This window comes from Canis lupus, chromosome 18 (genome assembly GCF_003254725.2).
Source record: "Canis lupus dingo isolate Sandy chromosome 18, ASM325472v2, whole genome shotgun sequence".
Lineage (NCBI taxonomy): Eukaryota > Metazoa > Chordata > Mammalia > Carnivora > Canidae > Canis > Canis lupus.
This window is the reverse complement of record NC_064260.1, coordinates 17,451,546-17,466,382: the sequence shown is the minus strand read 5'-3', so window position 1 is coordinate 17,466,382 and position 14,837 is coordinate 17,451,546. Positions and strand designations below refer to the sequence as shown.

The 14,837-nt window shown below is 38.8% G+C and overlaps 1 protein-coding gene across 15 annotated transcripts in view; it reads left to right on the top strand.

The window, feature by feature from the left end:
* The window catches only part of LOC112661310 (gamma-secretase activating protein), an 83,393-nt gene that overhangs the window by 26,522 nt on the left and 42,034 nt on the right, over nucleotides 1-14,837 (top strand). For 14 of the 15 annotated variants that reach the window (XR_007403595.1, XR_007403594.1, XR_007403593.1 and 11 more), the window contains 5 exons: nucleotides 586-635; nucleotides 3,775-3,879; nucleotides 4,481-4,540; nucleotides 5,486-5,529; nucleotides 6,540-6,625. Coding sequence is in view for 9 of the 15 variants with exons in the window: in XM_025449297.3 (XP_025305082.1) it covers nucleotides 586-635; nucleotides 3,775-3,879; nucleotides 4,481-4,540; nucleotides 5,486-5,529; nucleotides 6,540-6,625 (345 nt within the window). In the remaining 6 variants the exon portion in view is untranslated. Of the gene's footprint in view, nucleotides 1-585; nucleotides 636-842; nucleotides 910-3,774; nucleotides 3,880-4,480; nucleotides 4,541-5,485; nucleotides 5,530-6,539; nucleotides 6,626-14,837 lie in introns of those variants that run through there. The other variant, XM_025449304.3, reaches the window with a different exon arrangement.

Below are 14,837 nucleotides of genomic sequence, written 5' to 3'. Positions count from 1 at the left end.
GCCTTGGGGGGGTTATTAGGTTTGTGTTCAGTTCCTATGCTCATGACCAATGATCTAGCTCACATTTTTGTAACTAGAACTGGCAAAAGGTTAAGTATGGCCACATCTAGATCACTTACTGAGAGAAAGGGGTCCACCTTACAAATCAGCTTAAATTGTTTTGGGTTTTCTTATTGTGAAATTGACCCTTGTAAAAATACCAGGGTTTCTACCCAATATTTTTATACAAGAAGTGTTTTGAGATAAACCCTGCCAAATGAACCCCTGTGTGCTCCAAATAAGGCTGATGATGCAGGGAAGGCCAATATTGAGGGGAGCAGAAGGCTTGAATGCTGCACGTATTGTTGATATTGATGAGCAGAGTAAATGCTGGATTAGTGGTAGACTGTGGAGGGAGGCTGGAGAAAAGTGGGTTTTGTTTTGCACTTATATTATGAATTGCTATCTGTGATATTACTATTTTTCCAGCCAGTTGATTACTCTGCATTGCTTTTATAAATAAAGGTTCACCATTGTGAGGTGTAAAAAGTGATTTTTAAATGATTTTCATAAAGGCTAAACTGTCTATCATTTCTCTTTTAAAAGATATTGAAAAATTTCATATCCACGTCATCCAAGAAGACGGAAATAAAGTGGTAAATATTTGAAATCTCTTTTGCTTCAGAGTTGTTTTTTTTTTCCCCACAGAGTAACATTTCAAGACTGTTAAGGATAGAGTAATGTTATAGAGAAAGACTGCTTTCTTTATTTGATGTCTTGTTGTTGAAACAGAGAAATAATATAGACATATGAAGGAGTTAATTATTTCTTTTCTCTTGACTTCGCTCTCCAGTCTCAGTCTCAGTCTCCTGAGATAACTCATGACAGCCTTGTGGGACTCTTTCCCTAGCTCATACACACTTCCACAAGGTTAGTGCACATAAACACGGATTCAGTCGTTTTTACCAAAATAGAAACATAATATATATATATATTGATTGGCCATTTTTGTTTTTACTTTTTACTTAGTACACCAGGGCTATCGCTACAGGTTTTCAGATAGAGATGAAGTTTTTTTCCTCTAATTTTTATACCTACAGAGAATAAATGGGATCATAATGTATATACTGGGAGTTTATATAGTTCCTTTTTTTATATAGTTCCTTTCCTTTTTTCCCTGTCTTTCCTCTCTTTTCTTTACTTTCTTTTCTTTTCCTTTTTCTTCTTTTCTTTTCTCTTTTCTTCTTTTCTTTTCACTTGCATTCCACTTCTCCCTTGTCTTTTCAAAACCTCTGACTTTTGTCTACAGCCTATTAGGTATCCTTTCATGCATTTCTCCAAACCTGTGTATCTGCCATCCCCACCCCTGATGCACCCAGGGGTTTATTATCCACTCCTTCCTCATTCAGCTTTGTGGCATTACCTCCAAGTCAACCAGAATAGATCAATTCATATTTTTTAGAAGTACATAATAGTCCCTGGTATGGATGTACACAATTTCAATCGTTCTCCCATGGGTGGACACTCACTTGATTGCCACTATTTTTTTGTTCATCTGTTTTGGGTTACAGAGTATCTCAAATAGTTTTTTTTAATAGCTTTACATATTTGATACACATTATTTCTTTGGGCTAAGTCCTCAGGGATGGATAATTGGGTTAGTGGGTATATGCATTTAATATATCTCAACATATTTTGCTAGATTGCTTTCCAAAAAACCTTGTAACAATTCACTGTTGTACAAACAATGCATAAGAGTAAGAGTTCCCTTTCCCTCTATCCATACCAGTCATTGGTGCATTTGCCTTTTTAAAAAAGATTTCCAGTTTGATGAGTGTTAAGTTGATAACATTATTTTAGTTTGCATGTCCATTAATATTATTGGCTGTGTGAATTTGTTTTTCTGAAAATTGCTTAGTTACATCCTTGTCTATTTTTCTATTGTGTTATCTTTTTTTCTTGACAACTTGTGTAAGATCATAATCTATTATTGATATTAAAAATCATTTCCTTCAATATTTAGTTTGCATCAAAATAATCCTTCTCTGAAGATTTTAATTTTAAATTTAAGTGAGCAACATTGAAATGGAAAAATGCATTTATTAGTTTTATATCTCTGATTGAAAGACTCAAATCAAGAGGCCTGGCTGGAAAAGTGTGACTAGAAAGTGTGTGGCCAGAGCTTCGAGCCACCAGGGGCATGGTGCCACAATGGCAGGGCATGGACAGAACAAGTGGTCAGCAAAGAGTCAGGACAGGAAGGAAGAATGAAGTCAGAATCTCAGAGCCAGCAATGCGCATTTAGAGGAGAGAGTCTCCTAAACAATTCAAGGTCAGTGAACTAAACAAGACCACGAATGGGTAGATAGTGGTTAGAAGAGGGGCCTGGAAGCCCTGGGATACCCTGCAGAGGGAGGGCAGGGAGCATCTGCCAGCAGCCAACACAGCGTAACCTCACACACCTTCATCCTAGTTTGCCCTTCTCTGAAGCATCATCGCCTTTCTTCTTCTTTTTTTTTTTAAGACTTATTTATTTACTTGAGAGAGAGTGCGCACACATGCAGGGGAGGAACAGAAGGAGAGGGAGAGAAATCCTCAAGCAGACTCCCCACTGAGTGCAGAGCAGGTGTGGGAGTTGATCCCAGGACCCTGAGATCATGACCTGAGCTGAAACCAAGAGTCAGGTGCCTAATCGACTGAGCCCCCCAGGTGCCCCCACTGGCCTTATTCTTAAGGGCTTAGATGATAGCTTCTTAAGGCCTTCCTTTCTGGCCTGACTTTTCTGACTACTGGCCCTGTCCATTCCCTTGCATCCCATGCATTCATGACATCTGTGGTAGGGTAGGTAGGCAGAATTATAATTATCCTCCTGTTTACTGAGAGTACAACAAGCAAGGCTCACAGGGGTGACAGAACTCTAGAGACGGACAAAACTGAGATGTGAATCTGGGTTGCCACATTCTGATGATCATGTATATACCTTTATCTGAGAGTCCCCAAATCTATTCTAATTTAACAAACTTCAGAAAAATGGAAACATGTGTTGCCCAAAGTTTAGACTCTTGTTGAGAATTTAAGTTGAGAATATAAAGGTATTGTAGGAGAAGGCATACTCATTGGGGTAGACCTATGGCTTTAGTTAAATGTAACTGTAATAGAAGTATGCCAAAGTACCATAGGAATACAGAGGTGGGGAGCTTTGCCTTGGGAGGAGGTGAGGGAGGCTTTGTGCAGGAGACAGTGCCTAACTTGAGTCTTGAAGGATGGACAGTATCACCATACTCATTGTGGAAGACATAGGGGTAAGAAGCATGACCAAAGACACACGAATAGCTATGGCAGATCTGGGCTCATTGCCCAGTGCTCCCCAGCCCCAGCCTCAGGCCTAGTTTTTCCTCATCATTACAGCTGCTGTCTTTGGTGGTAAAGCCTTTCTGTCTGCAGATACCTGAGTGGGTTATGTACAGAATGGGAAGAATGAATCTTCTCTTTGGCCTTGGTGTTGATTTGTAGTTGGTGTGGCCTTGCCTTCAACAGCTCTAGCCTGCCTGGCTAACAGGGACAAGAATAATATAGTTCATCATAGAGTCTTTGGGAAGAGCAAGTGATTAAATAATGCCTTAAATCTTTTCTGGGAAGACTTTCCATGTGCATGTGTTGGGGGCAGGGGACTGCCAAAAATAAACTGTAGAAATATTTGTATGTATTATAAAGATATAATATGTAAAATAATGAATCCAGATATATTCTCCTTTGAAATAGTGGCTTATCACTAACATCTCTTTGCCTCTCTAGGTACTTAGAGACTCTGGCCATCTCCCAAGAGAGAGAGTAGCTGAGGATTTTGTTTGGGCTCAATGGGATATGTCAGAGCAGAGATTATACTACATTGTCCTGAAGGTAAAAACTAGTCCACTGGCCTCCTTTACAGTTTAATTTTGACATTACCATTATTACAATTTATTAAATACTGCATTTTCATTGATGCGGACAGTCAATGAAGGTTTATTAAAAATATGAAAGGTTTTCATTACTGTTTGCCTCTTAGTTGCTTCCTTTTCTTTTTTTATTTTATTTCTTTTTTTATACTAATGTTTTTGTTCTTTTATTTTTATTGTTTTTAAAAGATGTTATTTATTTATTTAGAGAGCATGTACGTGCATGCACATGGGCAGGGAAGGGGCAGAGGGACAGGGAGAGGGATAATCTCCAGCAGACTCTGCACTGAGCACAGAGCCCAACGTGGGGCTTGATCCCATGACCTGGAGAGCATGACCTGAGCCAAAACCAAGATTCGGATGCTCAATCAACTGAGCCACCCAGGCTACCCAGTTGATCTTTCTTTTAAAGATTTTATTTCTTTAAGTAATCTCTAAACCCAATGTGAGGTTCAAACTGACAAGATCAAGAGTTGCATGTTCTATCACCTGAGACAGCCAAGTGCCCCTTTGTAATTTTTTTTCTTTTTTGTAATTTTCACTTACTCTGTTTTCTCTTTTAGAAATCAAGGAGTATCTTAAAATGCATCCAGTTTTCTGCTAACGAGAAGTTTAACTTAATGGTAAGTCCAGAGAATGTTGGGCTGTAGGAAATTTTATAACACATGGCCTCTTTTAAAGAGAGCTGTTATCAGAAACAGCATTTTAGCATTCTTGTTACATTAGTCACTTGTATGAGCAAGTAACATAGTTCTTATCGTCTCAAGGCTTTAACTCTATAACACACACAATTAACATGTAGGTAGAAGAGCACAGAGGAAATTTCTGCTAACTGAATGCCTCTCATTAGAAAAAACCATGCATGAGTGAGGACCTGTAGAAGTAATAGGTATGGCCTATGGTAGATAGCTTTAAGTGGTTACAAGTCATTTGACCCCAAAAGACTTGCGAGGATGGTGGATTTGAGTGTAGGGTAAAACATCAATGAGAGTGTATAGTTTAATTAGTAAATATCTAGCATCACTCTTGGCAAAGCCATTTGGGATGCTAGTCTTGTGAGGAATCATAAATGTCTTTACCTATGGTGAAGAAAATATTATTCTTCACTAGGATTAATATTGATGTCTAATATACATTGATATCATACTATTACAAGAATTTCATTTACTCCTCCCGCCCTTTTTTTTTTTTTAATAACTTATTCTAAAGACACCCAGTCCTTCTCTCTGTACATGGTCATTTGTGTCTTGTAAAAGTGTACCCCTACTGATTGGCTTGTTATACAACCATTTATGATATTCACATCTGAGGCAGTTTGTCAAGTATTAGCTCTTTAAGAAATAAATCTACACCAAGCTTATGATAATATGTAAACTCTAGAATATTCTCAATGGACTTCCTGTGCTGTGGATTTAGGGGATAATGTCTAAAAATAATGATGGTTAAAAGGATTCTTTTTCATCAATAGGCAAGCACAGCGTGGTCAGGCTTGCTCTGAGTTTCAGAACTATCGTCACTAAATTAATGTTATTTTTTTTTTTGGTTTGTGTTCTCATGATTTTTGACAGTTTGAAGCACCCTTGGATATAACATTAAGTGCCTCGGGATTTGAGTAAGTTACTCATAGATTATTGTTAATTTGTATACATACTTATGGGCAGAATGATTATATTTATACCTAATCTATGGCATGCAGATATAAGGACAATTTGATATTCCGTGTGTGTTTGTGACCTTTTATATTCCTGTCCTCAATAGGGAATGTAAACAACTTTATCAAGCACAAACACAGGATTTTTCATGTAAAGTCAATCATATTGATTTTCGTAGTCATTTATTTCTGTAGGATGTTTCCATTTATTTTGATCTGTGGAAATGTTCTTCTCCCTTTGCTTCAACAAAAGGAGTTGATGAATTAGGACTACATTTAGAATCAAACATCAAAATCCTTCTCTTGTTGCCACAAAGAGGATGTTGCAGTCAATCCACTTGTAGCTCAGCTGTGTCTGTTGCCTTATTGTTTGTTTTCCTTTTTACACCTTTACAAAAGTAAGCTTTTCTTCTCCCAGACTGTTTTATGTATAGTAAAAAAAATGAACATTTTTGAAAAATAATAGACACAAGCCCACTAGTGCACAGAAGAAACGAAAGTCTTCTTGAATTAGAGTAATAATAATCCAAAATTATTCTACATTTCAGTAGCTTTATTTCATCGTATATAAACACTCAGTTGTGCATATTTTGAAATCATATATACAGAAAAAATTTTATTACCTTCAACTTGTTGTTATATATTTTTTCTCTATTGCCACAGCCATGCCATTGATGTATTTTTTTTATTATCGTTTTATAGAACTTTTAAACAGACAAACAAACACATTATCTACTTAAATTTCTCAGGGACCAGTCTCTACTTCTGTTGGGTATGTTATAGTGGTTACTGTCCTTTATGAGGGAACTTTATTTTTCATTTAAAAAAATTCTTATTAAACTGTGGTTGACATACAATGTTAAATTAGTTTCAAGTGTACAACATGGTCAATTATGCATTGCTCACTGCATTAAGTGAAAGAGGGAACTAATTTTTAAATGCATTCAGTGTCTTGTCCTTTATGTTCTTAGACTTGTAAACTTTGGATGTGATGATCTTCAAGACCAAGGGAACCTATCCAAACACCTGACCCTGTGCGTTTTTACCAACCATACAGGTAAAACCAGGATTGTATTTATCAATTTATTCAATTGTACTTGAGTTCTATGAAAAATTTAGTCATTGTTTAGCTATATCTTATATATATCTTAAAATGTAATAGAGCCACAATCTTACATAAATGATCAGATGACTGTTTATATACCAAATTATCTTCTCCACTGCAATTTTATATATACGCTGTCTGTATGAGAGAAGCCACAGTCAGCAGGGTTATTGTTCTAATAGTTATTTGTGTTTTTTGATAAGAGGGGATAGATTCATATGTAATTGATCTACATTTTCTCACCTGCTCCATCTTTTAACAAATGGTGTACAATTATGGGGATGCTTTTTGTGTCAGGCTTACTGATGTATTTGAGTTCTAAACCTATGTACCTAGCTGCGCTAAGAACCATTCTATAACTTATGAGCTGACAGTCAAAGCTTGACATAAAGTTATTAGTATACTGTAATCATCTAAACAGTCAATTCTAATTACTACATCTAATAGCCTTTTTAAATACACTAGCTTGAGTGGACACTTACCACGGAGTTAAGTAGCACTTGGAATAAAGCTGTATCCCTTTAAAGCCAAATTCTGTGGTATTCACTAAGCCAATGTTTATGGAGATTTACTGTGTGCTAAGTATTGGAGATAACAATGATGAGCAAAACTGACCTAATTTTTATTAGTACAAAGGTTACTGTTTGGAGTTTAGACATTAAATAAATGCACACATATGTTTCAATAGAATCTTGAGAAATTGTAGGAGTTGGGAAGTCATGAGCATATATGTAATGAAGGTTTAATGGAAAATGATAGTATCTTCAAATATGTTCTAGTTCAGCCAGTGTGTCCCTGTTGTTCTTATTGTATCCCATTCAGTCTTAGTCCTAAAAATTGTCCCCTTTCCCACCTCACTTCATAATCCAACATATTGTTTCCATTCTCTCTCAGGCCAAAGTTCCTCCATAAACCAGTTTTGGGGAGTTTAGGGAAGGAAGTGATGTTTCACTTGAGACTTGGAGGGTGTATATGAACTAAGAACAGTGTGATTGAACTAGAGTGAGCAAGCAGGAGAAGACCAGGATTGGGGGAGAGCTGAAAAGTAGGCGTGAGTCAGGTTACATAGGGCCTTGCAGATCATGAAAGAGTTTATATTTCATCATCAGAATCCTAAAGTCATTAAAAGGGCTTTCTTTTGTTGTTGTTGTTGTTTTAAAATTTTGAGAATGCTCAAGCATTACAGAAAAGTTCAAGAACAGAATGAACATTCATGTACCTTTTACTTAACCATATAATTTACACTATCTGCTTGATCATATTCTCCACACATAGGTCCATATTCTTCCTTTTGACTACATCATTCAAAAGTAAGTTGCAGACATCTTGACACTTTACGGCTAAATAATTTAGCATGTATCTCCTTAGGTCAAGGGCACTCTTTTACATAACCTCAGTTCCATTATTAATCACACTAATCAGTAATTATTTCATATTCAAATTTCCATAATTATTTCAAAAAATTCCTCTATATGTATAGATTTCTATATGTGTATATATGTATGCATATGTGCTATATATGTCTCTACGTGTATTTGTATATAAATGATAAATGTATGCATGTGTATAACTTCTCAAGTCAGGATCCCATCAAAACTCATGTATTGTATCTGGTTATTATGTCTTTGTCATCTGTTTTAATGTAGATCACTTCCCTACCCCTACTCCCTACCCACTTTGTTTTTCTTTCACAGCAATGATATTTTGAAGAGTCCAAGCCAATTACCTTGTGGAATGTCCTGCATTCTGGATTTGTCTGATTGTTTCCCTGTGAAAGTATTTAACTTCTTCCTCTCTCCTCCACATTCTCTGTATATTGGTAGTTAGGCTGAAAGGCACCATTACACATAGGTTAAAATTTTTTCATCAGAATATGTCATGGGTGATATTGTGAAATTTATTTGCACCAGATCCGGAGGCACGTAATGTCAGGATGTCAGGATGTCTTAACTATTTATGATGCTAAGTTTGGTCATTTAGTTACATGGTAACCACCGTCAATCTCTCTTGAAAAGGTACATTTTAATCTCTGCGTGAGTGATCTGTGAATTATTGCTTTGGCATCACATGACTGCCCTTTCCGCAACAACTTTTCACGTGGCACTCCTTGATGCCCCTTCACTGAAGTGTTTTAAGCAGGCAGTGATGTGATTAGATGTGTATTTTTAGAAGATTACTGGCTGCTGTGTGAAGAATGGATTGGAAGAGGCAAGAGAAAAAGTGGGGAGGTGAGCGGATAGGATGAAGTTGTCATACATTTGGGTGGAGGATGGCCTGAACTGGGACAGGTGGCAGAGGTGGTAACTAGATGGGTTTGAGATGCATTTGGAGATAGAACTGAGAAGACTTGCTGTTGTTTAGCTGGAAAGGAACGGTTCTCAGGCTTCTGGCATAAGCAACTGGGTGAATAGTGGTGCCATGTACTAAGGTATAGAGGCTTGGGTGGGTCTTTGGAATGGAGATTGTGAGGGGTTTTTTGGACATGTTAACTAAGAGATCTGGGACTTAGAAGAAAGGTTGGGACTGGACATGAATAAATGTGGAAGTTTTTAAGACTGTAGTTTGGCATTTGAAGCCATGGGAGGAGTTTATAGGGTCAAAAGGGAGGAAATTTAGGAATAGGATCTAAGAAGCAAAATACATAAAGGTTAGGTGGAAGGAGAGAGGGAGGGAGGGGAAAACCAAGTGTTTTAGTACAGCAGCCAAAGGCAGAGGCGGTCTCACAAAGGACGAAGTGACTAGCCGTTAATAGGTAGTGGGGGGTGGAGTCCACTGGGTCTGGTGGCACGGAGGTCACTGTAAGTGGGTTGTGTTGGGTGACTGAGGTGAAATTTTGGTTGTGTTGGGTGAAAAGGCGTGTGGGAGTTGAAAAATATCACAGCAGGTGTAGACATGAGAGAGACAGCAGCTGGAAGGGCTAGTAAGATGTAGGGAATATTATTTTTGAAGGTGATAGAGACTCCCGTATGCTTGAATGCTCACAAGCTGTTTAGTGGCAAGAGAACACAGCAGAGGGGAACAACTAACTGGTAGAGTTAGTCTGCTTGGAAGGTGGGCAGTAATGGGATCCAGCTCCCACGGAGGGCACGGGGTAGGCTCTTCCCTAGTACTTTGTCTTTAAATCAGTTGACTATAAACAATCATTTGAAGCTCTCATTCTTTGAAGCTAGTATTCCTTTTCATTCTAATGCCCCTAGGAATGTCTCCTGAACAGTAGCAGCTGTAACTTATAAATGGGCGATCTGTGACATGAAATGTTAGGTTTATCTGCATGAGAAGTAGAAGAGTCTGTTCTTTCCTTTCTCGGCAACATATAGGAAAGTAGAAAATGAGCCTTGCTCTCCACAGGCAGCTTTGCAATAGAAATAAGCCTGTTTCAAATGAGATGCTTCCCAAGTTAAGATGCAACAAACCAGAGAAGCAACCTTTTGATTTTTAACTAATAAACTGTCAGCACATGTATTTCCCCAAACTGCTTTTTACAAATGATTTTTCACCTTTGTGATTAAACAAACAAAAACCTACTTCAGGGGCGCCTGGGTGGCCCAGTCAGTTAAGCATCTGCCTTTAGCTCAGGTCATGATCACAGGGTCCTGGGATCACGCCCCCTGCATCAAGCCCTGCATTGGGCTCTCTGCTCAGCGGGAGCCTGCTTCTCCCTCTCCCTCTGCCTGCCACTCTGCCTACTGGAGCTCTCTGTCTCTGTGTCAAATAAGTAAATAAAATCTTAAAAAATAAAAAACCCTACTTCAATGAAGTAGGAATGAAGAAGGGAACAAATAGTCATCCCTATATGGCTCTCTCTATACTACGGAGCTTCGTTTCCCGAGGGCGTGGAGACCAGAGAACGTGGTTCATGAAATGAATGCTGACAGATCAGGGTCTTCAACAAACTCAATTTTGCATCCGTGATGATGCTATAAGAATATTTGATATTCCGGGATCCCTGGGTGGCGCGGCGGTCTGGCGCCTGCCTTTGGCCCAGGGCGCGATCCTGGAGACCCGGGATCGAATCCCACGTCGGGCTCCCGGTGCATGGAGCCTGCTTCTCCTTCTGCCTGTGTCTCTGCCTCTCTCTCTCTCTGTGTGACTATCATAAAAACAAAAAAAGAATATTTGATATTCCTTTATCCTATATTGGTCATTGGGAGCTACTTTGTCCTTTCACCACTACTTGTTTCATTCTTTTTTTTTTTTAATTTTTATTTATTTATGATAGTCACACAGAGAGAGAAAGAGAGAGAGGCAGAGGGAGAAGCAGGCTCCATGCACCGGGAGCCCGACGTGGGATTCGATCCCGGATCTCCAGGATCGCGCCCTGGGCCAAAGGCAGGCGCCAGACCGCTGCGCCACCCAGGGATCCCCTACTTGTTACATTCTTGAAAGCATCTTTGACCTGAATTTTCCTGCCCTAAGAAATGAAATCCACTACCTTCCAATGAATTAGAGGGTGAAATCTGGATGATGGGGGTGCTCATGAGAGGTGACGAGGGGGCAGAAGAGCTGTTGCTGTTGTCAGGCCACTTCCTTTTTTTTTAAGATTTTATTTTTATTTCTTTTTTTTTTTAAGATTTTATTTGTTTATTTGAGAGAGAGAGTGAGGGAGTGAGCACAAGCGAGGTGGGCAGACGGAGAGGGAGAAGCGGGCTCCCCACTGAACAGGGAGCTGGATGCGGAGCTCAATCCCAGGCCCCAGGATCATGCTAAGCTGAAAGCAGATGCTTGACCAGCTGAGCCACCCAGGTGCCCCAGGCCACTTCTGTATTAAGATTGAGTTTATGTAGATTTGTCAAACTAGTTCTAGCAGGAGGGTAAATCAGAGACTTCCTAAAGTAGTGAAGGAAAGAAAATATTCTTATTCCTGTCCCATCTAATAGTCCAACCGTGCAGCTATGCTGAGTCAGTGGCCATCATTCTTTCTTGTGCACAACCTACTGGGACGTAGTGAGGGGTGAAAAGTGTACATTCTCTTTCCCGTTCGTATAACTGCAAGAGTTGCCCTTCACAAGTTCCCAGAATTAGCCTTGTGTTTTAGCATTTTATAGAGCCTTTTACAATGAGATAATTTCCCTTGGAAAACTTTGTCCATAATAGCTTTCATTGTCCAAATAGTTTCCCAAAGGCTCGCCAACTTTGAGATTTTATCTTCATCATTGATGAATATTTATTAAACATCTCTTTCTGGATACGCCATTAAGAGCATGCTTTGTTTTTTCAAACTGCGACTTCCCCTAACTTGCAAATAGCAGCAAAATCATTCTGGAATACTAATAATCACAGCTAACCTTTATAGCTAGATAACACTTCTTCAGAAGAGCTTTATACATATTATCTCATTTAATTCTTATCTAAGAACTGTATGAGGTAGGTTCTGTGTTTTCTGTATTTAGAGACAAGAAAACTGAGGTTTGGAAAATTTAATTAATCTGCTCCAGTGACATTTTATTTCATTTATTTTTTTGAGTTTGTTTACTTATTTAAGTCATCTCTACACCGAACATGGGACTTGAACCCATGACCCTGAGATCAAGAGTCGCACACTCCACCAACTGAACCAGCCAAGCGTGCTACCCCAGGCACATTTTAAAAATAGTGATGCCTGTGGTGCTTGGATGGCTCAGTCAGTTGAGCATCTAACTCTTGTTTTTGGCTCAGGTCACGATCTCAGGGCCGTGAGAGAGAGCCCCGCATAGGGTCTGCTCCCTGGGCATGGAGCCTGTTTTGGATTCTCTCTCTCCCTCTGCCACTCCCCCAGTACTCGTACTCTCTCCCTAAAATAAATAAATAAATACATACATACATACATACATACATACATACATACTGATGCCTGAGTCTTACCTTCAGAGATTCTGGTTAAGTTGATGTAATGGGGAGCTTGAGAATCTGTGACTCTCAGGTGAGTTCAGTGTACTCTCAAGGTTGAGAACCAGTGCTCCATTGCTGGATGGTCCAACGTGGTAGCCACATGTGGCTATTTAAGTTAATTAAAGTTAAAAAAAAAAAGTTCCCCAGTCATAATAGCTACATTTTAAGTGCTTCAATAGTCACATGTGGCTAGTACCAATTTAGCCAGCACAGATATAAAATATTTCAATTATCAAAGAAAATTCTATCAATGGGACAGGTTTGCAGAGTCCCATCACATCCCATGTCACCTTGCTGTGTCTTTAATATTATTCTTCCCCCTTTGGGCTTAGGAAAGGGAACTAAGTCACAACCTAACTTGGAAATATTTGCTTATGAGATCTGAAGATGGCTCTTGGTGTATGTAATCAGGTACATCTATTCTACACCTCACTGTAATTTTCTTCAAAACAAGAAAAATGATGACCTCCATTCTCTAAAGGATCGTGTATGGAGGATTTGGCTAAAATAGAGGATATAATCTTCTTTATATTGTTGACATTTCATGTTCATGCCTCAGGATAGAGTCCTACAAGAAGAATTTGGGTCAATAGTATGAATATATTTAATCCTCTACAAAACTGTATTTCCGAGGGGTTGTACTAGTTCTCTTTTTTATTATTTGAGAATGTTCTTCCTACTGCTCCCTTGACAGAATTGATTATCATTTTAAAACTTTTGCTAATTTGAAAGGAAAAATATGGTGCCTTTAAACATTTTTTTATTTTGTGATTAACAGGCTAAAGTTTTTAACTATGTTTGCTAAAAATTTCTTCCTCCTTGTGATCATAGAACATAAAAGGACAAGTTAAACCAGTAGTTTTTTGCTGGTAGTATGTTTACTTTATGAAAGTAGAGTGGTACATGGAACTTTTTTTAACTGTTATAATTACTATTTTTTGTTTGTGCTTTAGTATAGTGTTACTTTGATTCTTAGTGAGTCTGCTGTAATTTTAAAGAGAAGTTATTACTGTGTACTCAGTAACCATAACAGTAATTTTACATCTAACAGAATTAACTATTTTTTACCTGAGAAAATGTTTCTTTTTTGTTACTTTGCATTTAAGATATTGCAATAGGGGCGCCTGGGTGGTTCAGTGGGTTAAGCGTCTGCCTTTGGCTCAGGTGATGATCCTGGAGTCCTGGGATGGAGCCCTGGGTCAGGCTCCCTGCTCATGGAGAGCCTGCTTTTCCCTCTCCTCCCTGCTCATGCTCTCTCTTGCTATCTCTCTCTCTCTCTCTTAAATAACTAAAAGAAAACTTAAAAATGATATTGCAATAAAATATACTTCTAACAATATGTTATGGGTTTTTTTAAAGATTTTATTTATTCATTCATGAGAGATACAGAGAGAGGGGCAGAGACATAGGCAGAGGGAGAAGCAGGCTCCCCATGGGGAGCCCGATGTGGGACTCGATTCCAGGACCCTGGGATCACGTCCTGAGCTGAAGGCAGATGCTCAACCACTGAGCCACCCAGGCGTCCCTATGGTTTGGTTTTAAATGTCATTAAAAATGGTCACAAATGATAACCATTATAACAGAGTGCTCATTAATGTCCTTAATAGCCTTCTTAGAGAAGATTGGCCTTTTTTTTTTTTTGCCACCATGATTCTTTGATTAAGGACCTAGTAAAGTATAACAGGAAATATTGCTGTTCACTGAGGTAATGATTGAATTTACACAGCTAGTTAAACTTAGCTCTGGAAGTAGAACCCAGCACTCTAGACCCAGTCAAGTTCCTTTCCACCCTGGAAATCTCCTGTTTCACATAATCACATAAATGTTAGCACTAAAATTCTCAGCTTCAGCATAATGCCCTCTTTGGTAGGTCTTTGTTGAGTTTATCTAGCCTACATATCTGGCAACAGCTGCTAGAGATGATGGACATATTCCACATTGGAATATTCCTCATATTCCAGAGAGTGTGAAGCCTGAGGGTGTTCTGGAGTGATGGGGTAAGGGAAGGTGTCAGGGCTCATCTGGAAAGACTACTGTGCCAGGAGCACTGTCCTTTGCACTTCAGCCAAGGCTCTCGTGACCCAAATACGGGTGGGTATGGGCCAACACACACTTGCTCTTACTACCCCAGTTTGCCTTCCAATTCCAGATAAAAATAAGGCTGGAGACTCTCTTTAAAGAGGAGATGCATTTTGATAAACCCAGGTCTATAATGATTAGTAATGGCCAGAAGACAACCTAAATGAGAGAGCAGGGCAATATATGTATATTAGGAGAATCTCCTTTGTAAACTTCT